Below are 26247 nucleotides of genomic sequence, written 5' to 3'. Positions count from 1 at the left end.
GTTCCCTTGAGCCTGGGGAGAAGAAAGCAAGAGAGAGAGAGAGCGAGCGAGAGAGCGAGAGAGAGAAGGAGACAGCGAGGAAGAGCAAGGAAAAGTGAGGAAGAAAAAAGGCGTGGAAAAAAAAAAAAAAAAAAAAAGACCTAAGAAGAGGAGGGGGTGAAGGTCTAAAAAGACAAGGGGACGTGAAAGCCAAGAAGATAACTGGGTTGACTTGGCTTTTGGCTTAATGCTCAAATGCTCAAATAAAAAAAAAGACAAGAGAAAGGTGCTAAAAGAGCCGTTTTGCTGAGACAGACACAGAGAGATAACAGGGAGGGGAGAGAGGGTGAAGGAGGGTGAGGGTGAGTATCTATCAGCCAATCATTTATACAGGTACAAAGTCCAAAGAGTGGGTGGAAGAAGAAAGCCTGTGATCTCATACTAGGGCTGAACAATAAGGTAGTCAGCTCGGCCAGCTGGCCAGCACTGACTGGCGAAAGAGGACTCGATGGCTTTGTTTCAATCCCAATTTTTTTTAACTTGGCATCTCGATCTGATGTGTTGAAACACAGGTAGCGGCTAGTTGCTTTTTAATTCTCCTCTCACCCAATGTTGCTTCCTGTCCCCATGGGTAATAACAATAATAATACCAAGCCCAAGTGCCCAGCCCTCCCTTGTTGGGCTTTCATCCGTTTCCTTCTGCCAAGTTGGCCAAAATGTCTGTGCAGAAAGGCAGAGCCAGAAAAAAAAGAGGGAAAAAAAAAAGAAAGATAAATAGCACCGTTTACGTTACGTACACCTGACTTTGCAGCAGCAAGGTGAGTGGGAGCGACTTGTCGATCAGCAGAGCGTCAGAACCCTCCCACCCTTCCCGCTCTCCTCCATCCATCCAACCCCAATCAACGAGACGTCATACAAGCTGCTGATATATTATACAGGCGCATATACGCATACACAGACACTGCGGTAAAGCGCTCTTCCTGGCAAGCTTGGTTTGCTAGTCTGTAGTTGTAGTACAAGCGGTAACACAAGCACCAGAACTTACACAGGGACCAGGGCAGTTGCCTTGAGCGAAATCGAACGAAAAAAAAAAAAGCTAAGACGTAGTTGCTGCAAAATAATGTGGAGAGGAAACAAACGGCAATAACCATAACAAGCATCGTGAAGTGACAACAACTTCAGTTATGCTTACAGCCAGCCACCGACGGCCGGGTCAGACATGTAAGCCACAGTTCTATTCGTTTCCCACGCACCACGCACCGTCCAACTATTCAACCAACCAAACGGCCAGCCAGCCAACCAGCGAACCAGCACCAATCACCCGTCCATCCATCCATCCATCCATCCCACCCCATCTGTTCCCCTTCCCCTCCTACATCCTACATTGCTCTTATCTTACCGCTTCTACCGGTGCTGCCCAAACCCTTTTTTTTTCTCCTTCTCTGCCTCTCCCGCCAGCTCACTTTTTCCTCTCTCCTCTCTCCTCTTCCTCCTCCTCTTTCCCCTCCTTCTCACACGAACCCAGCAACCAGGTTTACCTCCACTGCTGCGCTCGCGCTTGTGATTGGCTCGGCCAGCAGCAGAGGAGGCGATGCACAATGGTGAAACAGTGTCAAGAAGAACGCCCGCCGCATGCATGTGACGAGACGCAGTTGTGAGCCCAAAAGAGCCCCCAACCGACACGAGACCAAGTGGGTAGCGCAAATCTCTGTGATTAAGTGCAGTGCATGTTTGGCCCGCTTTCTGGATCTCGCTGGCTTTTGGCTTGCTCGCTTGTCGGATTGCATGCTCAGGATTTAGCTACCATGTACTGCATACGGCAAGTCCATGCTCTTTCTAGACAAGTAAGCCAAACACCAAAAGGGTGGCCTCGCGATCTTGCCAGACCCTAACCCTTGTCACGAAGACGAGAAAGAAGAGAGCGCTCCCCCTCCCCAGCCATAAGTAAGCCAACAACAAACATCATGCACGCGCTCCTACACCCGGCGCAGTGTAGGCCACCAGTTAGTTGCAAGCTGACGCCAGCCACAATCCACATTCACGTTAAAGTGCTGACTTCTACACTCGCCCCATTGTACAAGATATCAAACCATATATTGCATGTATGTAGATGGAAACCGCAAGCTGCCAGTCTCATCATGTAACCTATCAACCGGACCCAAGGTCCTCCTAAGAGAAAACGAAAACGAAGTAGAAGAATGAGGACAAAGAAATACATAATGGGGGTGGGAGTGGGGGCGAGGGGGGAGGGGGAGGAGAGAGTACATTATGGCAACTGGGTAGCCATTGATGTGACCGTGAAAGAGGAGAAAACGAAGAGAAATGCGAGGGAAAAAGAGAAAATAAAAAAATAAAAATGAAATGAAGGTAATCAAGGAAATGAAGGGAAGAAATACAAAGCAACGCTCGCTTGCAAAAATGTGGAAGAAAAATATAAAAGAGAATTTTTAGTACAGAGGCGGCAACAGGCCGCAGGGCCAGAGGCCGGCATAAAACCCGCAGCAGTCGGTATGTGTGATCTGATGCTGGATGCTGCAACTACAGCCAGGAAAAGGCTGCTCCCATCAGAATTGCCAGAAGAATCGTAGACATGGTCGTCCCAGCCGCCGGCATGGGCGCCATTCTCCCGCTAGCATCTGAGCTTCTGGTGCCATTGGCCTTGGGCACGGTGCCGTTCTTGACCGTGATCTTGAGCGAGGTCTGGTTGACGAAGCCTTGGCCGCACGCATTGTTGATGATCTTGGCGGCCGGCCCGTAGTTGTACGCCACGGGCTGGCTGGCATCGTTCGTGAAGCTCTGGAACACGGCCATTGTCTTCTGCAAGCACGTGTTGCACGACGGCTCGGCAGTCGCAGGGAACGACGAGTTGAGTGGCATGAAGTACGTGTAGGCGTTGCCAGTGGTAGAGGTGTTGGTCACGGCGTTGGCGTAGCAGTACATGCTGGTTTCCGGGTCGCGGATGCAGGTTGCCTTGTACAGCGGCTCGTAGGCAATTAGACCCCAATAGACCATCATGATGTTGGAGGCATCGTCGCGGTACTCCTCGGCGCAGTTCTTGGGGCCTGTCAGGTCGAGGGCCTTTTGCTTAAGGTAGGCCTTGCAGGTGTCAAAGTCCACGTCGCAAGAGGTATCAAGAATACTGACGACGGACTGGAGCTCCCTTTGGGCGCTGAAGAAAGAGTGCGAGCCCTAGAGAAATGAGAGGATTAGTATCTGCGAACCAAGGTACGAAAGGCTGCGGTTATGCAGCTCAACTCACCTTCAGGAGCATCGAGATGGGGTAGCAGGCGGTGAACTGCTCGTCGGCAAGCAGGCTGTTGAGGAAAGCCGGACATGACTTTCCGCCATTGGTGGTGAAGTTGTAGTTGAGGTTTTCGTCCATGGGGGAGGGGAGGGCAGACTCCCCGCTAGTCATGGTTGACGACTGGGTGGCGGTGGCCGTCGCTGAGGACTCTGTGACGGAGACAATGGCTGAGCTGGGAGTTGAGCCCGAGGAGTCGTCGACCGTACGTTTGCGCAGCTCCCATTCAACGTCGTCCACCAGCTTCCACTGCCCATCAATGCGGATAGGCCGCATAGTATCCACGGCTAGCTGTGTGTCTTCCCCATAGTCGTGGGAATCGAACGCCGCTGGCGTTATGAATGGCGGCAGCTCTACAGTGGAAGAAGAAACGGTGAGATCGGAGCCTGAGGCCGTGACAGGAGAGGCGAGTGTGCTCTGAGAAACGAGGGCCACAAATGCGGCCGACCAGAGAGTCTGAGACAGACTCAAAGGTGCGAGCTTCGCTGACGCCCGCACGAAACGCATCACGAAACGGGCGGCGCTGGGTAGAGTAAACGAGTGACGAGAAACGAGCGACAGGAAGAGAAGGAGGCAAAGAGAAAGGAACAGAAACGGAAACAAGAAAAAGAGCGACAAGAAACAGAGGACGGCCGAGTCACCCAGTGACGTTTCAAGGCGTCTGTCAAAAAAGAAATCCTCTTGGGCTGCGGGCACAAATGGCACAGACAGAACAGCCAAGAGAGGAGAATTGACAGACTTCCTGTGCGCTGGGTTGGACAGGGCAATATATGATTCACCCACAGACTGCGTTGTTTTCCTCTTTTTGCCAAATCTCTTTCTGTTGCTTAGCTCTTTGGCAGCTTAGCGAGAGGGAAGATCACCTTCTCTTTTTACTGCTGCACCCCGGCAAGACTACAGCGGTCCAGATCTTGTCAAGCAGGAGCTTGGGAAATCCAGGCCTCTCAGCCTACGGTAGCAGCAGGGCAGGGCAGGACAGGGCCCAAGGAGAGCAGGAGAAAAGTAAAAAGAAAAAGAAAACAAGAAGGAATCACCAAGGGGAGGGGAAGTCGATCCACGCTTGTTAAGGGGTGAGAGCTTGTAAAGAGCCTGCAGCTCGCAGAGTAGTCCGGTCTAGACCAACTTAAACGAGAAACCCACTGACGGAGAGTGGAACAAGACGACAGAGACAGGGTCTAGCAAAAGCAGGCTAGAACGAAAAGAGAAGCAAAATAGAAAAGAAGGAGATAGCTTCGTGGGCTTGCTTGTTCAGGAGGCAGATTAGCTCCTAGAATCCCACCCAGCTTGAGGCAATGCCACGAGGCTCGAAATTGACGGCCAAGATAAGTGAGACTGCAGAGGGACACACAACGAGCAGCGCGGTTATTTAGAAGGACGGGAATTTACTGTGTGGAGGAAATAATGAAAGTAAACACAAGAAGGGGGAGGGGAGGGGGGAGTGAGGGGCTAAACGAATGGACGAGAAGAGCTCTTGGAATCTCTCTTTCTCAACAAGGAAACAATACAAAGTTGTATCGAGGCGGACGCTTGTGGGGAGGGAAAAGAGAAAGAGGAAGAAGAGCGAGAATCCAGAGGAACAGAAAGAAGAGCAACGGGCGCGAAGAAATAGAGGCTCTAGAGGCAAAGGCCAGCATCAAGATAATGAGTTGGTGGTCACCGCGCTAGCCTAGGAACCACGCTATAACAAAGCGGCCCCAAGCGTGCCGGATTGAATTGCGGGTTGAACACGGGCTTGGGTCATGAGCGGGCCTGTTCTCTCTGCTCTGTGTGCAGGCGTTATGTTATGTATGCTCTCAGTCTCTCTGGTATCTCCAGGCCTTGGTTCTCCTCAAGCCTCCTCACTCCCTCGCTCGCTCGCTGTGACTGTCTAGCCTACCTGCTACTCCTCTCAGTCCTCCTTGCCCCCCCCCCCCCCCCCGGCACCCTGACTACAAACCAGTCAATATTGCACCCATACATACATACATGCCCGCCTACATCATCGTTCTTCTATTTTCTTGGGCTCGGAGAAAAAAAAAAGCAAGACAGGGAAAAACGAGGGAGCACGCACCACCTGCTGCCCCTCTCCATAACGGGCAGATCCTGCAAAGCCGTGTCATCTCCCCGGCCCTTGCATTTTCTTGCATTTGCCTGCATACGCGTGCAATACACGCACGCACGCCCTGCTGCAATGCCTGCAAAGTCGCAGTTCTGTTTTCTTTCTGCACCACAAATCCGAATCCATGAGGCCTATAGTAGCAAAAGAGTAAGACGGTCTTATCTGGAACACCAGTAAATTCAAGGGGATAGCGACTTGCGTACAGTGACTTCACTGGCACTGCAGGGCCCTCCCCTGTGTTGACGGGCAAATATTACAGCTGGCTATGGTTAGTTCCATAGTTGCGTTCCTTCAGGACCCAATGTAGCCAAGGGGACCATGGGCTTGGTCAGGTCTAGGTGGTTCTCGAGGCGCTATTTTCTAGTCCAGCCCGTCCCAGGCCAATAGCAGAAAATTGCCCGTGGTGCCTGATTGGATGGCAATGAGTCCGTAGATGATCTGGAGGTGGTATAAGAAAGCCTCGCTATTGTCTTGAGGCTATTTCAACCGGTCTCTCAAGCGGATAGTTCCCCAAGGTGATGTGACTGGCGGAAATGAACCTAGCCGAGTTATTGCATGCTACCCTGAGCAAATAATGACAGTGCCAGTGCTCACTGCACTCGTGGCACCTATAGCGCTCATGGTACTTGTGCTCATAATACCGATACTGCTAATACCACTAAGACACGTTGCCGTTAGGGTTCTAGGGTTACCACGAGAATGTCCAATGCCTGCTATAGCTCGATCTATCTCGAGGACAAGCAAAGGCCCTTTCCCCCATACTAGTCATCTAATCTTTGTGGATTAGGTTTCTCCTGACTAACGCCCCTTCCGGTGAATCGCGACTTACACGCACCGCTGAGCCAATGTCCGGGTCCAAGGTCTCAGGGACAGGCCTGGTTTGACTAGTCAGAGACCTGTGCCTAGAACAGCAGAAACAGAGAGCGAGACACATGTTTGTTTCTGTGCTAGCAAGCTAGAAGCCTAGTTGGATCAGGAATAAACGACCCCTTCCCTCCCTCCCCTTCTTCACACGAACGCGGCTTGGGAGGTCTTGGGCGAAGGAACGTGGAATGTAGCATTTCTGGAAGCTACTACGTCTTGCCCCCTTGGTCCCTGTGTGGCTCGACAATGTGCTTGTTGCTTCTTTGATTCGCCTGGTCACTCGTGTCTTTCTCTTTGCCTCTTCCCCTTCCCTCACCAATTCTAGTTCTAATTCTATTTCTGTTCCTGGTCTCTTGAAATTTGTGGTCGAAAATTCGTATTTTCTGCGTGCAAAATCAAAGCCCAAAGCCGGGCCAGCTTTCGGTCTATTCCACAGGAACAAGGTCGGCTTCTAGTCAGGTCGTTCGATCAATTTCTTTCACGCGCCCGAGTGTCTTGTTGTTGTGGTTAACACCCACTAAATCAACCAGGCCCAATCCCGTATTGAAGTGCAAGAGAAGCACAGCGCAGACAACGGCGCTTCCACTTGTCCATAATGTTCACTGCCGTTTGGGGTTCCTTTTTTTTTTTTTCTCTACTTCTCTGCCTCTTCAGTCTTTGCTCTTCGCCACACTTCTCGTCTATAATTTCCCTTCCGTGGCTAGCGCCTGGGCTTGGATGTGGCCATGATGCTATGTATTATTAGGGTTAATATATTCGTACATGCTGTGGCTAGGGTTTGATTGCTATTGGGTCTCGTATTAGTTTAGAGGTTCGTTCACGAGCCCACGAATATGAAATGAAACTTGGCGTTGCCATAAAAGCATATGTACAAGTCTATTATAGAATAAAAAAATAGGGCAACCGATTGCTCCCAGTGAAGAAAATAGAAGAAAAATAGAAAAAAAATAGAAAGAAAAAAATAGCCGGTATAAACTTCGCTCCGTCCATATATGTACGTTAGATCTCGCCCGTTCTACCACGTCCCTTATGATGTCTTCTCGAGACTCTGAAGGTTGACCAGCTCAGCATAGCGCCCGCGTAGCTTCATGAGCTCGTCGTGGGTGCCCCGCTCTACCACGCGGCCCTGGTCAAAGACAAAGATGACATCGGCCTTTTGAATGGTGCTCAGACGATGGGCAACAGCAATGGTCGTACGCCCCTTGGCAGCCTTGTCAAGGGCAGCCTGGACAATGTGCTCACTCTCACTGTCTAGCGCACTGGTCGCCTCATCCAGCAGCAGAATCTTGGGGTTGCGGACCAGTGCTCTGGCAATGGCCACACGCTGCTTCTGGCCACCAGACAACAGAGTTCCCTTGTTACCGACGTTGGTCGAGAAACCTTCCGGCAGCGACATGATAAAGTCGTAGATGTTGGCCTTCTTGCAAGCACTGGCAATATCCTCGTCGGTCAAGTCCTGCCCCTCAGAGCCCAGGGCAATGTTGTCGCGGATGGTGCCTTGGTACAGAGTCGGCTCCTGGGACACCAGAGCGATGTGAGAGCGGTACTGGGTGACGTTGAGCTTGGAGATGTCATGGCCATCAATGAAAACACCACCCGAGATGGGGTCGTAGAAGCGTTCCAGAAGAGCAATGGTGGTGGACTTGCCACACCCAGATGCACCAACAAGCGCAACGTACTGTCCAGGGGCTACAGTCATGTTTAGGCCGCGAAGGACCGGCTGCTCCAAACGAGTGGGGTAACGGAAGTGCACATCGCGGAACTCAATGGTGCCCTCGACCTGCGGCAGGCTCTCGCCTTCGGTGGACAGGGAATCGATCTTGGGCACGCGGTCAAACAGGGTCTTGAGCTCGCCGGCAGCCTGGTGGGCCTTGCCCATGTCAGGGGCAAAAGAGAAAACGCTGCCAGCAGACTGGGCACCAAAGATGATAGCCATGAAACACACAAAGAACTGGAACATGTCGTACTCCTGCTTGGCGATCAGAGTACCACCGTACCAGAAACCAAGGGCGAAGCACAGGAACACCAGACTCTGGGATGAGGCATACAGCAGGGAGCTTCTGAGGACGCTGCGCAACGAAACGCGCTGCTGCTCGGCCAGAGACTCGTGGTATTGGTTGAGGACATCACCCTCACGCGTGAGAGCGGCCACAGTGCGGATAGCGCCAATGGCTTCCGAAGCATACGAGGCCGAAGCCGTGTAGGCAGCCTTGCTGCGGCGCTGGAAGTGGGCCAACATGTGGAAACGCAGGAAACCGCAGGCAATAAGCAGGGGAATGGTAGCCGAGCACACCAGAGACAGCTTCCAGCCGATAGCCAGGGCTAGAGTCAGGGCTGAGACAAGAGTGGTGGTGACCATGAGCAGCGTGCCCAGAGTTGCGCCCGAAAGGCCAGCAACATGGGTAGTTTCAGTGGACAGGAACGAAGTCAGGGCACCAGATGTGTTCTCATCACGGTCAAAAAAGGCGACGTCCTGGCGCAGCATGGCACGGAAAGCCTTGTTGCGGACACGATGGACTAGACGCTCAGAGCACTTGGCAAATAGAATGCCCTGGCCCGAGAAGGAAATCCACATAACACCAGCCAGCATGACAAACATGCCACTGAAAAAGTCAGACTTGTCCTTGATGTCGTCCTTGGTCTCGGGCGTGATGGTGCGCGACAGGGTGGTGATTTGCTTGGAGAAGAGCACAGCCATGGTAGGGTTACCACCACCGCAGATCATGCTGAAGATGAGACCACCGACCATCAGAGGCCATTCATCACGGTTGAACGAGGCAATCAGCTTGATCAGGGTCCAGAGAGAGTAGTTGTGCTCGCCGCCCTTCTGGCTGCCAGTGAAGCTTCCGACGAAGGACATTCCAGTAGCAGACTTGGTCATCTTTATGCTTTCAGGAGCAGCGGCAGAGGTTTCCTTGCGAGACAGTTCACGGGTCACCTGATCATCGATCTCAGCTAGTTCCCTTTCTTGTTCCTCAGAGCCTTTGGCTTCAACGGAGCGCGAGATCTCCTGGGCAGAAACAAGCTTGTAGTAGGCGCCACGGAGCTCCAGGAGCTCGTCGTGGGTTCCCTGTTCGACAATGCGACCGGCGGACATGACAACGATGTTGTGGGCATCTCTGATGGTGGACAGACGGTGAGCAATGGTGATGGTAGTGCGGCCAGAGGAAGCGGCTTCCAGAGCAGCTTGGACAACGCCCTCAGACTTAGTATCCAGAGCAGAGGTAGCCTCGTCAAGAAGGAGGACTAGAATGAGACAAGATAGTTAGTATGGTGAATTTTGTGTTTTCTTTTGTTCTTTGTCGGTTTGGTTCGTTGCATTTTGCTTATGAATAGACTTACTCTTGGGGTCAGACACAATGGCTCGCGAGATGGCAATACGTTGCTTTTGGCCACCAGACATAAGGAATCCACGGTCACCAACGCTAGTTTCGTACTTGTCAGGCAGGCTCATGATGAAGTCGTGAGCGTTGGCCTTCTTGGCAGCAGCCTCAACCAGCTCGCGCTGCTTGTCGGCTTCGGCGTTCTCCCACTGGGTTCCAACCAGACCATAGCGGATGTTTTCGAAGATGGTAGTACCGAAGAGCGTGGGTTCCTGCTGGACAAGAGCCATCTGCTGACGCAGCCAGCGCAGGTTCAACGTTGAGATATCATGGCCATCGAGGAAGACGCGGCCATGGACAGGGTCGTAGAAGCGCTCGACAAGACCGACAATGGTAGACTTTCCGGAGCCCGAAGCGCCTACCAGGGCGGTAGTCTTGCCAGCCGGAATGGTTAGGCTAATGCCGTCCATGACGGTGACCTCAGGACGCGAGGGGTAGATGTGCTTGACGTTTTCCAGGGTGATAGTGCCCTCAACATTGTCCAGGCGGATACCCTCGTCAGAGGCAGAGTCCAAAGGAGAAACACGGTCGATGGTGCTGAAAATCTTGGAGGCAGCAGCAATGGCTGTGGTGAAGGACTGAAGGTTAGGGGTCACGTTTCCAATGTTGAAGGCACCAATCATGACGGCCATCATAATGGTGAGCACATCGCTGAGAGGCACGGTGCCGTTAACAATGAACTTGGAGCCCTGCCAGAAGGAAAGAGCGTAGTTGAGGTACAGCACCAACATCATACCAGCAATCATGACAGCCATGGTAGCCTTGACCATCCAGCCAAAGCGCTCGGCGTGGGTCAGGTGGCGGTCGTACTTCTTGGCCAGACGGTCTTGCGTGGAAAAGGCAATGGCATTGCGGATGCTGCTGAGAACCTCCTCAGCCACAGTGCCGCCCTGGGCGTATGAGGTCAAAGAGATTTTGCTATATTTAACGACAAAGCGCGATCCAATGGCCATGTTGATGACCAGTGCAACGACAGTGCTCATTAGGATCAGCGTGAGCTTCCAGTACTTGATGAAACCAATGATGAAAGCGGAGAAGAAGGTGGCCAGTGCAGTCAGTGTCAGACCGACCTTCTCGGAAATACCCTCCTGGATCAAATTGGTATCGGCAGTAATGCGGGTGGTGACCTCACCGGAGCCCAGCTTATCAAAGTAGCCAATGTTCTGGCGCATGCAGCTCTCGAGGTACTTCTCGCGGATCTTAGCGCTAATATGCTCGCCAGTGTAGATGAAGCCAACGGTGGAGATGTAGGAGCAGATGAACTCGCCGATGCCCAGGTAGACAAAGTACAGGACAAACTTGGTCATCTCGTCGATGAACTCGTCATAGGTCATGGCATCGGGAGACTGGGAGTCCAGGCCAGCAAAGTAGTCGGAGAAGGTGCCCTGAAGAGAGCCAAAGAGGACAGTCATCAGGGGCAGCGCAGCACCCGAGGCCATGGAGGCGAGCATGGCACCGGCCACGATGAGGAGGTCGTTGCGAGAGGCATAGCGGTATAGCGTCTTGATAGTGGCAGAGACATTGGCGGTGTCGATCTGACGACGCAGAATAGAAGCCTCTTCAGGCTTCAGGTGGGCATAGGGATCAACGTCGGGCGTAACACTGCCGGGGGCATTGGCGACCGTGTCGGCCTTGGCGAGGCTAGTAGCAGCTTCCGCCGCTCTGGGGGTGACGCTGGAGCCATGATCGGAGCCGGCATCGGGGCCAGGAGCAGCGGCCCCGAGCTTCTCAGGATCTTGTTTTTCCATGGATGGAATACGGCGATGAAATAGGAAAGTGCGCACAGTAGTAGAGTAATTGCAGTAGGTACCTAGTGGATAAGATAAAGTGGGCGGACCAAGTTCGGGCGAATGTTGGGGACAGAAATGCAAGAACGATGAGCGGAAAGCAGATGTCGCAAGATTAGAGAAATGCTAATGAAATAAGGTGAAAGGGAAAAAGAAGATAGAAGAGAAATGTGGGCAAAGTCAAAGCAAAGCAAAAGGAAGGAAGAAGAACATGAAATGAGAACACGGGTTTGCATCGATCAAGTGTCGTTAGAGAAGAGGTCCCCAATCGGCTTTATATGAGAAGGGTCAGAGGCGACTGAGCGAAAGAGGAAAGAGGAAAGAGCCAACATGGTGATGAGATGGGGAAAAGTGGGGGGTTACCAAAACAAAGCCGCAGCAGCAATAACAGGACAATCAAGCTACAAGGTCGGTGTCGGCAATAACCAACAGCGTAGTCCGTGTAAAGGAAAGTAGTAGACTGACCCTCCTTCCGTATCCAAACAAGCTCATGCTCTTTTTGGACAAGTCCCCTGCTCTAACCTGTTGCTATATGTTTTGCCATGTTTTTAAGATGGGTTTTATTTGTTTTTATTTGTTTTTATTTTATATTTTGTATTTCTTTTCCTTAGTTTTCTTTTTTTTTTTTTTTGCCCACCACCCTTTGGCCTTGTTTTCTCTTTCTCCCTTTTCATTTTTTTCGGCCAACGGCTAGGCCAGGCAGGCCCCCTGACCAAACATAAGACTCATCTCATCCGTCCATCATCGCCTTGGGCTTACAGCACAGTTAGTGTCGAGTCTACTGCCAACGTCCAACAACACGCGTCATACCCACCCGTACTTACTGTGCTGCACTTTGCTGTGCAGGAGGGGGTATTCCATGTCAACATTCGGCAGCTGGACTCTTCTTGTTCCCAGAATAAGCCTCCGAATCGTTGTCTTTATCCTCCCCGAGACCCCGTTAGGTCTAGAGGAGCCTCTAGGCTGTTAAGCCTAATGTCCTTCCGCTAGCATAGCTTAGCTACACTAAGCCCTCCCCTGTACCATTTTAAGGTTTAGAAACAGGGAATAAAAACTAGCAAAACAAACACAACCCACAGCCCTTTTTCTTAACGCCGGGCTTTCCCCCGGTTTTGCCATCTGCATCTGTATGCATCTGCCCTTCCCCTGGTCGAGTGTTTGTGATGGATTACACCCGTCAAGCTCTGTATCACATTCTAGGCTTCAGTACCCCCGCCGCCAGCACCTAAGTTTCCCTTGGTTTGCCAAGCTTCTGAAGCCTCGACTTTGCCTGTAAAGCACGGCTTGGCTTCAGCCTTCCCTCCCTGGCTCCATAACTGCACACAGCTAAGCGATGTCAAGCGGCCATAAGCTACAGGAGAACTCCCTGTATCTCACTTAATCCCAGAATCCCAGGAGCCCCAAGGGTCAGTGCTCTCGTACAAAGTTACGATCCCCTATGTGATTATTTTACTGGCCGCCTCCTTTCCGCTCTTCTACGAACGCCTGCTCCTGCTAGTGTTTTTTCTTTCGGACGTAACTGCCGCTAAGGCGCCTTTTTTGTTTTTCTTTTGTCCGTTATCTTCACGTCTTCTCTTGAGAATGCTGCTGCCTTGTGGCCAAGTCAGACTGGGCCTGCTTGTGAGGCTCTTTTGGCTTGGCTCATCTGGAGATACCACCTGCTTATTCCCGAAGGTCTCTCTCCCAAGGTGCAAGCAAGGCTGTTAAGTTGTCACAACACGCGTGTTTGTTTCTTTGCCTGCTCTAACTTGCCGTTGACAATGCTATCATCATTTGGTTTACCTCTGGATGTTTTAACTCTCACCAAACGCAGCGCACTTCGCCAGCCACAGCCCGACCCCAAAGCTTCTCTCTATCTGGAATGGCCGTCCTTTTGTCCTGGCTTCGGCCTGGCCAAAGTAGACGTGCGCTACACTAAATCCTTTAGAGGCTTCCCTTTGCTTCGGTCAACTGCATTGAGTCGCCTAGGAGCAGCCATTGTGGGTAGCAGCATCGGCCTTGTCTCTTAAGTCCGCGGACGGATTTAATGTGGAGTTAAGCTGCTAAGACTTGGATTTGAGTTGCCAAGTTTTAGGGAGAAATCAGAGGACCATAAGCCCTGTTCATGTGGCTCAGGGGGAAGAAGACGCATGCAGTCAGTCATGTTTGTGAATGTGGAAGTTGGAATAACATGAAGAAGAGAAAAAAAAAACAAATGAAAGTGGTTGCATGGTAAAATACCTTTAATTTGCCACTGATAGGGTTAAAGACCCGAAACACGTAAAAAAGCAAGGGCCGCCCCACCCTAGACGACATGAAAATCTTAGTCATGATCCAAGCACAAGCACTGGTTGTTGTGTGTAACTATGACTATAAAACTGAGGAAGGTATAGGACACATATCTAGTGTCCTGTATCTGCGATCTTTTCAATCAGTGCACGCCTTATTTTCGTTTGCTCAAGCCAAGATGATAATCGTAGATCGTTCCTATTTTGTTTCTTTCTGTCGCATGGTCTCTTTGCTAACATCTTACTTGCATGCAGTTGATTCGCCCAGTTTATTTGCTCACTGGTAAAATGTCTTTCTACGCCTCCCCGCATCATTTCATTGCCCCCTCTCTCTCCTCTCCAGAGTCTGTCATCCTCAGCATTCGCTTTCTTCGATATCTGTCTTCCTTGTCTTATTTATCTCTTATTCGCTGCCATAACAAACCTCACTTTGGGGGCCCACGTTAGCCTGAAATGTCTGGTTCGTGGAGACAAGCCCTTGACGGAGAGATCCAGCACCTTAATGATGATTGGAAATGCTTCAACGACGCTCGTAAACGTGCTCTAAATGCTGTGACTGAACGTGCCGAAGGTCACGAACCCGAACGCGATGCCAACAAAATGTTGCGTGGCATGGAGGGCGAGCTAAATAGTATTGTGGAGAAGCTTTATCGCCGTAAAGCTGGCAATGATGAAACGCACGAGCCCACCGTGAGTCGAGCTTCCATCTTTTCTACGCTAGTCTTGGTTCGTGTTGGCATTGGCTAACTGCTCCGCTTCTGTTGTTAAATCACAGCATGTCGAGACCTATCAAGATGACGTAACACATGTTATGAACGTAATAAAACACGGATCGCAGCTCCTTGAATTTAACATTCTCGGCGTCGTAGCGGATAGGTTTGAGGACGAAAATAGTTTGATCTTCAAGTTCGACAAGAGGTCGCAGCAGCCTGCTGGGTTATCGAAACACTTCGACTGCGCTAAGGAGTTACTGAACATTATCATTCTACGATATTTCTTGAATCTTGCCTTCCTTATTGCCTACTTTATTAATCGGTAAGAATACCTGAAGAACGTGGCTTCCCTAGACAACCAAACTGACGTCAACATGAACAAGCTCTGATGATGGGAAAAACCAAGATGCAGCGACTTCCAATCTTCACGAACATAAATTGCTTCTCAAAACATATTTAAACGATATCCAAGAAGTTAGATATCGCTGCAGAGATGTCAAAAAGCCCGAATGCCTACCAGTTGGGCTCAAGCGTCTGCTGGCGTTGTGCTGGTATCTAAGATCTCGACTAGATGCTTTGAAAAAGACTACCAGCAAAGCTCCCATCTCAGACATCGAGGACTACAAGTCTTATGTGGCCCTGCAAAACTTCGGGCTATGGCCTGCGGGGTTCGCCAGCGAGATCTTTACGGGAGATGGCAAATGGCTCACTGACCATGATGAATATACTAGGCTACTTGAGTCTAAGAAAGATACACAGGTCCTTTTTCTATCTGGCCCTAAAGGTACTGGAAAAACCCTCCTTCTTTGCAACCTTCTAGAGAGGTTTCCGCCATGGGTTCCGCCAGATATGCTACCAACGAGCCCCGTGTCTCATGCTGGGAATAGCCAGCCTCCACCACCCCACGAATTAGAGCCGAGCCTGGTACTCACGCCGGAGGAATTCTCTGGCCAACAGCTGATTGTATACTTTGAGGACGTTGAATTGCCGAGAGAGAAACTGCGTCATCGCATGTATGAATGCTTTCGCCGACAATTGGAAGCTATGTTTCCCAGGGAAGTTGACGACAAATTTGAATTCCTGTCCAAGCCTAGGAAAAGCTCAGAGAAGACTGTGGTCCCCAAATCAGAGTCATACCTCTTGATATTTGCAGTGGACTGCCCGTTTTACGAAGTAGGCGACCTGATTCATGATTTAGGCCCCTTTTTGGCGACTGCCAGCAAGATGAAAAAGTCCAGTGCCACACCAAGAAGATTCGAGACTCGTTTTATCGTGACACGAGAGTCTGAGCTTCGGAAGCCCTTTGGCTATCAGAGCGGGAAACATAACAGTGTGATACACGTCCCTTTCTTTAACAAGTCTGACGTTCGAGCGGCAGTGGACGATTATCTAAAACCTAGCGAAATCAGTGGTACGCTGGACCCGTGCTACAAGAAGAGAATCGTACGGCTTGCCCAAGGGGTAATGCAGAAGACCAACGAAGTCTACTGGGACCTGCCATATGAACCTAACGAGGAAACAGTCAGGGAGCGGGTCATTAAATGGGAATCTAGAGCCTTGAAAGACTACCTCTCTAGCGACTTTCCTACTCTGAAAACGGGTTATATTGTAAAGATGATGATCTTCTGGTGGAAGGCGCAGAGAGAATGGAAGCTGGACTGCTTTATCCTAACTTTTATCCTCCATCTTCGTTTCCCCGACAGCAGCGACTACATGGATTCAACTGCTGTTAGGGATGATATCAAGAAACACAAGCCTGCCTTCTACATTACTCATGCTGGTCACATAGGATTGACTGAAGCCTTTGATACCATGCTCCAGCAAATCCAGGAAGGCCAGAAAGGGCAGAAAGGGCAGAAAGACCAGAAAGACCAGAAAGACCAAGAAGATTCAAAGCCTGAAGGATGGAAGGAACTTTTAAATCCTGATACTCTTGGCCAAAACAGCTATGCGGAGGTTCTTTTGGCCTGTTTGCGGATTCTTAATAGCACGGAAGACAACCTAGGTCTAAAGAACATACATACATCCGACCCTGAAAGTTCGACGGCTGAGAATGCCAACGGTGCGCCTGACCGCGAAGAAGGATTCGATAAACTCTTCGGATGTGGCAGGAAGCTCAGATCAAGCAAGCCTAGCGTGCAGGCCGATGGCAAGTCTCATCCTGAACCAAGTACTCCCCAAGCCCAGTCGGATCTCGAAAAACTTAAGATCGCACAGAATGATAAGGCAGTGGCTATTACGTATGCTGTCGCAAGCCTCGGAAATCTTCTCAAAAAGATAGATATCAAGACTTGCAACGCCACGCTTTTAAAACTTATAAGAAAAGAACTCTTGCGTCTCTTCCGGCCCAGGTCATCATCACTAGCAAGCCTAGCCTTTGCGTCTGGGGCTCAGCGGTGCAGTGACAGTTACTGGCATTCTTCTCATAAGCCCGCACTCGAGGCTCTCAGGTCCTTCTTTTTCTCGCCTCCCGATGGACTTTGGAGAGTGAAATATTTGCTGGAAGGCTCGTCGTGGGCAAGCTTACGGGACCCAAGAGATCGCAAGTTTCTACTGAAAGTAGATAAGATGAGCAAAGATGCTCCCTTGAATAGACTCTCTGCTCTCTTCTTTGAAGAGACAGCCAAGAGGCTAGCCCAAGAGCTCCGAGATATGGGAGGCAAAGGGTCGCAACCAGCCGTGATTATTAACAACACCGAGTTCCTCGCCCAATACTTGATGTCACAGAAGGTTCGTTGTCTTGAATATACTCATACTTAGCTCCTTCCTGCCACTAACTATCATTTGGCAACAGTCGAACTACTCTCAACAGAGCTCCTTGCAAACTGTTGGACACAACGTCAAAGACATTGAAGGCGTTGTGAACTACTGTTTTCGGGCAAAACGACTATTTGCCCGAAACTCCCCCCACCGCGGTCATCTCACAAACACGATCGAGTACTGCTTCAATAAGTATTCTGAGCAAGTAGTGCCCTATCGACCCGAAACCAAGCCTTTTCGTTCCCTTCGTCACCGGTTATTGTGTCTATGTAGTGCATCAAAGACCCAGCTCAATGGTGATTCCAAGATTATGTGGCCCGAGGATCTTCTGCGAGGAGAAGAAATCACTAGTTTGCCATTTGAAGATGGGCGCGACTCGCTGAATTTGCTGCCAGACGTCTTCAAGCACTGGGAGAGTCTTCTTTTAGCCGAAGTTGTTTGCGAATTCATTGTGAACAAATATATCAACTCTCGGCCTGGGGGAGACAACGCACGGGAACGCGATGAAAAGGACTCCAAGAAGATTGAGCAAATCGTCAATCTAGCGACTGGCAAGGCCGGAATCAATCTGATGCGTGTGGCAATCTGCCTCCTCTCTGTTCCAGAAACCGAGATTGCTCAGGAGGTCCGGTCTCAAGTTCTCCGTGTTCTCCAAAAGAAAAAGTCAACCTGGAGGCACCAAGCTGACGACTTAATCTACTTTATGCGCACTTGGCACGAAACTTGGCACCGCAAATACTTCATCGACCGTCGAAATAAAGCCATGGTTGAGGTTATGAAGGATGTCTTCCAGTACTGCGTTGATAGCGTCAAGGATACCTGCCACCAGCGGTCCGACGTTTATCTTGCCGCTGCCAATGTCTATGCAAGTCTGGTGGTCCAGAACAGCGATGACAAAGATACCGTTACCAGATCGTTGAAATATCTCGAGGGATCCATAAAGCATTCTATTGTGGCTGATGGCGCCGACTTGAAACACTTGCAGAATCGCCGGGGTGATGAGCTCATGAAAGCCATCATACATCACGCCAAGATTAGCCACAGGGTTAAAGCAGAGTCAATCGATGAAGTTGTTGGGTTTAACCTCCACGTAAGCCGGATGACCAACGAAAACAATTTCTTGGACATTACAGACTCAGTCATGTTCAAACTAATGGACAACACCAAGGAGTTTAGGCGCTACATCAAGCTATATATCGCCGTTATGGCCTATTTCGAAGGGTTTACTTCTCTTGAGTCCCGGGTCGAACGAGCCGATTTCCTATTGGAAGAGATGCAGAGAGAAACAATGAGGCTTTTGAGACACAAAGCCGATGTCCTTGGCGAGATTCTTGGGCTTCTCGACCACAGACTAAAGGAAAATGTGAAACGTCTTGCCATAGCTCCCTACGGGAATCCATACCGGAATCGCAAACGGGATCATGGAGATATGGCTGGAAGGCCCATCTGCGCTTTTTTTAGCTCTTATCTGCTAAAGGATTCAGATATTGACAGAAGATCGCCACTTAAGGATGGCTTGATATCCCAATGCCAGCAGTCCGAGTTGCCTGGGGATGAGAAACGAAAAGGACTAGATATGCACCAGTCCAAGCGTGATGAGAGTAGCGCTTACTCTGAAGGTTATGAAGCCTCTGAAGCCGCGGAGGATTCTCTGAGCAGTGCTGGGCCCGCTGAAGAAAGTCTAGAGGACACCGAAGACTACGGGCATTCGGATGACGGAGACGTGGAAAGCGAGGAGCCCGACCAGGGCTCTGAAAGCAATGCGACTCAGAAGGCCGAGGAATTAGAGCAGAGTTTATCCCCCCCAGGAGAATTTGCGTTCTACTGTTCCTGCTGTCTGGAAAGTTTGCGAAAACAGGATAGTTGGCCTACCTTCTGGGTCAACCGGCTTTACGATATTTGGATATGTGAGCGGTGCTACAGTAATCGTAATCCCCAATGTTCAGCAGAAGGGAACAAAGGAGACAAGTGGTATGAAATCAAGTTATCTGAGCCTGGACTTGATACAGAAGAGGAGGTCAGCGGGTTGTGTGAACAGTCCATACGAGACCTACTCCTGAAAAACGTCGGGGTCGCCGGATCTTAGGAGTGGTTGGGCGTTACTTCGATATAGGTTACTGAGCCCCTTTCGCTTGCTAAGTACTCCAAGGGTTTTAGGCATGTGCATACATGGGAGCGAATAGTGAAATTTGTCAAGTGGAAACTACGTGGTAGCATTTAGTGTCAAAGCAGCTTGTATATTAACCTCGATGGATATACCTCCAGTGCAAACTATATAGGTATTGTTTTCACTTGGGCCTTGTAGGTAGACCACTTTCGGCGACTCTTGATCCGCTTTGCGTGAACCGAAACCTCCCAGAACTTGTTCTGAGCATCGAGATGCCAGTCAGCCATATTTCGTTTGGGAGGTCCTTTTTCAGACCTGGCTTTAGCCGGTCGGTTGATATTGCGATTTAGATGCTGGTATTTAATAGGTTCTCTCTTCCCGGAGCCGGAACGCATAGGCCAGATATCAGTTGTTGCTTGATAGAGTAGCCTTTTCATAACCTCGTCTTCGCTATTACTGCTGAGGTAAGGCTCCAATTCAACCCACTGATCGTAGTCAAAACACGGAATAGATGCTATGCTTTTGGTATTGGGACTCTTGCAATCAGAGCAAATGATGGTTGAGCTTCCGCAGTGTTGGCACATGTATATTTTGGTGCTTTGAGATGGCTCAGAGTCGAAGAGTTGTTTGTTACACAAGACGCAGCAGGCAAGTAAGCGAGCCTTGAGCCAAGTTTCAAGAGCTTCATAAGCCGGGGGGTCCTCTTTCAAGTCGTCTTGAGGATGCTTTTCTTCAGGTGCATTTGTATCGCCTGTGCTATCTTGTGGCGCTCTTTCTACTGGTACGACTGCTTGAGAAGCGTCTTTCCGGACGGCGACTTCAGCTATCCTAGATGCTTGGGGGTAGGGGTGGCCAGTAGTGTCCTTACTTTTAGGCCTTATTTCCTCAATAGGGGCTGATTCATCATCACTACTGTCGTCCCCGTTGAAATTGCTTTGGCCTTCGGCGTCTAGATCTGGGTGTCGGTCGTGGCTTTCATCGCCAGGAGGCTTGAGGCTGATTTCAACTTCATCAATGAAGAGCCCGTCAGGGAGACTGCGTAGAGAAGGAAGCTGGTGGAATTGGAGGAGGAACTCCCGAATAGAACAGGCTTTCTGAGAGCCATTGCTGCCAGAGAAAGACGCTCTAACTTCTTGTGGCGTATGAGTTGGACTAATTTTCCGCAAGTATAAGATGGCGGCATCTGTGGCAAACGGACTTCCGTAAGACAATAAAATATCCGCTAGAAGTCTAGTTTGGCGTACAGGAGACTGGGTGCCAGGGCCCCCTAAATTGCTCAAGCGCTTGGTGATAAAGACTTCTGTGGGTTTTGGGTAGAATGCTGTGTCGTTTTTCGGATCGATGTGGAAGGCGTTGGTGGCGACCATAACTTCAGCATGATCGTCGCAGCATACAGAACGTAGGGTAGCTTTAAGTTTGTTGAAGGAACTTGCTGCATACTGCTCCCCGTTGCTTCGAGTGTCCATGTACCTGCTAATCCTGGTCAAGAGCTTCAAGACAAGATCAACATTATCATGTCTCTGGGCTTTCAGATATTTGGCAAGCTTCTGGGACTTTTGTAAAAGATCAGATTTGGGGTCTAAGGCGGCAAAGAGCCAGTTAACCGAGTCTTTCATCGTGCTAAGGGTATTGCTATAGAGGCCGATAATGCTTGCAAATCCAATGCTAGCTTTCAAGCGGACCTCCATGCCGTACATGTTGCTCTTGTCAAACACGTGCCGCACTAGCGTTTCGATGACATCGCGAGCGTCCTTATTTCCGATACAGAGCTTGACAAGGCGTGGACGCAGATGCTCCTGTCCCAAGATGCCGTAAACAAAGTCATCAGCGCGTGAGAGCCACTGCTCCTTTGTTTTTTCTGACTGGTCATGTGCCCATTTGCGGTTGATCTTCTGGAACATGTCATCGTGGATTCGAACACTCATCTCTGATTGTGGGATCAATAGAAGTCGTCGGGCTGCAGACACAGTGCACCACCTGTCAAGGATGTAATCGGCACAACGCTTGATAGATTCAGGGCTCAGACTCGGGCCTTGGGTAGAGCCGGAGTCGGAATAGGGGATGAAGACACAGTACCAGAGGAATTGCTCCATGCCTTGAAGCAAAGCGGATGGCGGGAGTTTCTCTATACCTCCAGCGATAGTATTGGTCATCCATAGCTTTATCTCTTCATAGCTGCAATGGCTTTGCGGCCAATGGGTTTTGGATTGGCAAAATTTTGATAGCGTGACGATGGGCGGGAGCATCTGTTTTACGGCTTGTTTTCCGCGCGGCGACCGAAGTGTAGAGACGGCGGCGGTGCCGGCCCCAATGCTCGATAGAGCAGTAGTATCCTTTATGTCAGAACTAGCCTCGAGGCTGCCCATTTTGGCGTTGGAACTGGATTGGCAACGGAAGGCATCCCGAAGAGATACCATACCTTCGATGAGCTGGCTTTGGCTACTACTTAGTTGTGACGGTGGCGTATTAACATCCGAGTCGGCGGGCGATTGCGCGAGTTGTTTGATTGTGTCAAGTAGTAGCTGAGGCTGACGGCATGCCCATCGCGCCAAGTTGAACACTTCGGTGTCAGACAAACTTGTGCATTCTTGGTAATGGGATCCCACTGTCCCACGCCTTTCGTGAGGTTGCATCAAAAATGTATCTGGCAGTCCTACGTCAGACGCGAGATATGCTTGGCCCTAAGAACATTATGGAGTTAGTATATTGACGAAGTATCTATATAGAGGATAGCCCATATCTCGGCAGGGCTAACCCTGCAGGCTCATACTCACCTCCGACTCAGAAATATAGCCAAGAAGAAACCAAGCACACGTTTGAACCTCGCGCTCTGAGTTACCGCTTTGGTAGAACAAGGTATTGGCGAGCACTTTGGCGATTGGGCCAAGCAAAGACTTGTATTTTTCGGAATAAGGGAGGTTGGGGTCTCGAAGGCTGTCCCAAAGACGATGAATACTTGCAACTGGAACATGATGAAGGCGTTTTACAGAATTCCTAAGCTCTGCTTGAGTTTCGACACTCTCAACACATGGTATTGGAGGCTTGGATTCTTCAGGAGCATTACTATCGGACCCAGTCAAAATATGGGCTAGGTTGGAAGCATTATGAATAGAGGGAAGTAGAGACGAGGCTGGCGTCGAATCTTGCGCATTGGCTTTTGCCCTGACCGCTGTATCGGTGATGGAGGATGGTGGAGGTTTTATTGCTGCGCATAATTCCTCGACTCCAGTTCTGATCTCAGAATCTTTAGCCCAGGCTGACAGGACTTTGACTCCATCCTCGGATGTAACAAAGAAGCTCCTCATATTTTTCAAGGCTGGGCCATGCGACGAGTGCCAGTACTCATAGCTCATATTCTTGGAGTTAGAGCCAAAGGCGAGATTGCTGCCTCTTTCACCGCACAAAAATAAACACGTCAAAAGCATTCCAGCCTGGCGTCTCAACTGCGGATGGCACCTATATAGCTTGACGCGCTTCATATGTTCGGCTAAAGAAGCAACTGCGTAGGTAATTGCAAACCTCTCATCCTCGCCGTCAAAGCCTTGGTGTTCCATTGCATTTTTGCCTCGTCGGAAGCGGGGGCGAAGGTTTTGCTTGCTATCGTATAGGCGAGTCAGAACACGCAGACAGTAGACGGCGATTCTAAGGTTGTCGTCATGGTCATTCCGGATAGTTGGATCGTTGAAGGCTTCGTTGACTGCCTTCTCAATGAGACTGGCAGGATGAGGGTCCGTCTTGAAAGCCTCTTTGATACCTAGGATAAGCTTATCGTGCATATCGTACATGGCCGCGTTGCATGGTATCTTAGTTTGCCTGAAGCTATCGGCAAGCGTGAAGGACTGGCAGGATGCTCCAACCTGCCAGGTGAGGCAGTCTGAATCTGGGTCATGTTGGAATATGAGGTCGTATTCTTTCAGTCGTTCGGAGATGGCGGTGTTGGATTGGAGGCTCTGGGTTGGTGTTAGGCTTCTAAACAGAGCAAATGTAGTGACCTTGAGTGATGGCACAAATGCGCAGGTGAGCCACGCTATCATAAACTTGACATCACTCATCCGGTTGGTGTGAGAGCAGTTTCTCATAGTGTCGACAATTTTTAAACGGTTGCCTCCGAGATCTCTAATGGCACTCTCTATACGTTCCTGGTTAAAATAAGGGCTTTTGTGAAGCATGTTGAAGAAGTCGGTGATCTTGGAATAATCGCCCTTGGAGTTTTCGCCTAGGAGATGGCGAAACTCTTTCTGTTTGGCTTCAGACAAACTCTTGCCAACTTTCTTGAGCTCATCCCATTTCCCCTTGATAAAGGCCTTGCGTTCTTGCTTATTTTTAGAAGCTACGTCGACAACAACTGCAAGTTGATTCAACGCTTCAATATTGGGGGTTTCTTGGGGAAATCGTCTCGTCGTAAAAATGAACCGGGTATCGGAGCTTAGAAAGGGTTTAATGATGTCACTAATCGACTTCCAATCTTCGCTGGTGAAGCTGCTTTTGTTTTTCTTGGCGTAGTCGATAGCAAAAACGATGTTGCCGGGCCGAAGGGCAAGGCTCTGGGCTATTTTGCTCCAGATAAACTTGTGGTTGATTTGAGACTCTGGGAGTTTCCCATCTCCTTGCTTAAGCTGGCCAAAGAACTCGGCTTGATTGCTGTTGTGGGATAGATATCGATAGAGTAGAGCCTTGGTTATGTGAGCCACGTCAAAGGGGCGGGTGTCCGAGTTATCGCGGAAGTACGAGAACACCCTAAACTTCTTGTCTTTGAGGTGGTTAATTAGGCCTTCAAGGGCCCATGATTTGCCACAGGAGCTGTCCCCCGAAAGGATCAATATCTTTTTAGCTCTAGGCCCGGCTGCCTTTGGCTGGGGGGGTGCCTGTTGGCCCGACTTGACCGTGATAGAATTGGCGTCAAGGCTGGGAAATACGTCTTTCGCTTCACCAAGAAGCCAATTTAGAACCTTCCGGGATTCACTCGGAGAATAGCCAACGTATGGATTGTGGGAGTCAATTTCAAGATATTGGTAGAGTTGGTTTGAGTTAGTCTCAACCAGATCTTTCAACCTGTCGATATTGCGTCCCAAGTCCTTTGTCAGCTGATAGGTATTCATCAAGACTTCTACAGAATGAAAGTTGGAAATTTTGATGAAGTCGGCATGGATATTTTCTAGAGCTTCCTTCCATTCTTCGAAAGGCGCCCATATAGACGTCTTGACCATTTTTGAAGTAGGGTTTGGCGCGATTTTGGATATGATGTCTGTCCAAAGGTCTCTAAGTCTATTTAGACATGTGTCGTAGAGCTCAACCCAGTTCCGATCCTCTACTTGAGATTTGATGTCTATGGTTTTGATCTCTGAGGGTTTGTTGTTTGCGGTTTTGATGTCTGGGGATTTGGCGTCTATGGTTTTGGGGGTCTGGCTCTCAAATTCCCTGTTGGTTTTGATGATGGCATTGAGGGGCTCGAAAAGTTTAACAGTTTGGGTGAGGAGGTCTAAGAGGCATTGGTTGAAATGCATGAACTTTAGGGCAAATCGACCGATACTCTCAATAATAGAAGCAGCTGTCCCGGCTAGTGGGTAGAACTATCAGAGGCTGTTAGCTGACAAGCTAACCACGAAATCATTCCCATATCTGGAAACTCACACATCCACTAATTGTGACGACGACACTACAGATTGGCAAAAGCTGTTCAAGAATTTCTGCAGTCTGGTTTTTCCAATCGTTTCTTACTTCCTTACTTTTCAGGGTCTCGATCAAGTCTTGGATCCTGTTTGCGTCTTGGGTACATTTCTCCTCACGCTCACGCTCTGCAAGCTCGTTAGACTTGTTTTTAGGATCTGGCAAAGGGCCCTTAAGCCTATGTGACATGGTAGATAGTTTCCTTTGAACTTGGATGGACTTTTTTAGTTCTCGTTTCGTCTTTCGCTCCGGAAGTAAATGGAATTTAATAGATACCGGCTGTTGGCAAAGAATGAAGAGTATAAGAGCTATGATGGTTGAGACCGATCTAGTTAAAAGAAAAGTAGCGCGGGCTCCTTTAAAAAGATTCTTTTGCTAGCTTAAGATGGCGCGAGCAATGTAGCATTGTCCTTATCTGGAATTCTAGATTTAATGCCAAAAGGAGCTATGATCTGAAAGTTAGACATGTCATATATGGTTTTAGCGACAGTATAGTGGGGAAGGGGATAGTTGACTTGGAAGCCGGGCAACTTTAAATGCCTGTCAGGGCGTATCTATAGTTAGTCATGCGGCACATTATGGGCTGATTGTATAATACGTACGGCCTCAAATATTATGCAACATTTCATATTAGGGACTATTTGCTGTTCATAAAGGTATGCCAAGAGGTGCCTTTGTACATCACTGACAAAGCAATACTGAAACGGGAATACTAGGCGAGGAAGCGAGGATTACTTATTCAAGAAATAATCCAGTTCTCGAGTCGTCACGTCTCTCTAGGAGGATAACCTAGTGGGCGTGTCTAGCACGCTGGGGTGCTGTAGAGACATTTATTTAGGCACTGCTGCCTAAGGGAGGAAAACTATGCATTAAGAATATTCTGAGGTTACAATTTCGTACTCCTTGGTATCGCACATAGTAGGTCATTCTTGCCTTTTAGCAAGAGATGTGCTCACTCAGCTTATTGAGCCAAGGTTCTTGTATCTGGATCTCTCACAGACCAACGCCTGAACAGGTTACACAAACACACAACCCAAGTTAGCTTGTACGACCTCACAAAGGCCATCGTGAATTAGAGCAAACGTACTCGACGTAGAATAGGCCAGGTAGCAGTGACATTTTAAATATATAGCCCAGAGAGGACCTCTCGCCGATTTCATGTCCCAGAAGCCTCTTATATTGTGTTCCCGCCCAGCTGTCGTCTCAATAAGAGGCTTGCATCAGTTGCAGCCTAGTGAAAGACATGAAGGTCCTTCTTCTAAGGTCCATATGTTTGGTCTGGACATGGTAGTGATGCATATATAAATCGGCTGAGATCGGC

At 49.6% G+C, this 26247-nt stretch overlaps 4 protein-coding genes across 4 annotated transcripts; 1 reads left to right on the top strand and 3 right to left on the bottom strand.

Annotated features, from left to right (window-relative positions):
* Positions 1 to 2517: 2517 nt before the first annotated feature.
* On the bottom strand, positions 2518 to 3787 carry HOO65_070056 (C6 transcription factor; the record flags this gene model as incomplete). Its single annotated transcript, XM_071005059.1, has 2 exons — positions 2518 to 3168; positions 3239 to 3787. The coding sequence occupies 2 exons, from the start codon at positions 3785 to 3787 to the stop codon at positions 2518 to 2520; spliced, it is 1200 nt and encodes a 399-aa protein (XP_070856774.1).
* Positions 3788 to 7269: 3482 nt separating this feature from the next.
* HOO65_070055 (multidrug resistance protein 3) lies at positions 7270 to 11373 on the bottom strand (the record flags this gene model as incomplete). The annotated part of the gene is made up of 2 exons (XM_071004809.1): positions 7270 to 9488; positions 9585 to 11373. The coding sequence occupies 2 exons, from the start codon at positions 11371 to 11373 to the stop codon at positions 7270 to 7272; spliced, it is 4008 nt and encodes a 1335-aa protein (XP_070856773.1).
* A 2759-nt stretch (positions 11374 to 14132) lies between these two features.
* On the top strand, positions 14133 to 19238 carry HOO65_070054 (uncharacterized protein; the record flags this gene model as incomplete). Its single annotated transcript, XM_071004783.1, has 4 exons — positions 14133 to 14369; positions 14518 to 14714; positions 14776 to 17122; positions 17187 to 19238. 4 exons carry the CDS (start codon positions 14133 to 14135, stop codon positions 19236 to 19238), a joined length of 4833 nt encoding a protein of 1610 aa, XP_070856772.1.
* Positions 19239 to 19423: 185 nt separating this feature from the next.
* HOO65_070053 (uncharacterized protein) lies at positions 19424 to 25115 on the bottom strand (the record flags this gene model as incomplete). Its single annotated transcript, XM_071004772.1, has 3 exons — positions 19424 to 21940; positions 22034 to 24829; positions 24891 to 25115. 3 exons carry the CDS (start codon positions 25113 to 25115, stop codon positions 19424 to 19426), a joined length of 5538 nt encoding a protein of 1845 aa, XP_070856771.1.
* Positions 25116 to 26247: the final 1132 nt, after the last annotated feature.

Source organism: Ceratocystis lukuohia (genome assembly GCF_044167205.1).
Source record: "Ceratocystis lukuohia strain C4212 chromosome Unknown Supercontig7_pilon, whole genome shotgun sequence".
NCBI lineage: Eukaryota > Fungi > Ascomycota > Sordariomycetes > Microascales > Ceratocystidaceae > Ceratocystis > Ceratocystis lukuohia.
The sequence above is the reverse complement of the archived record's forward strand: the minus strand, read 5'-3'. Positions and strand labels throughout refer to the sequence as shown.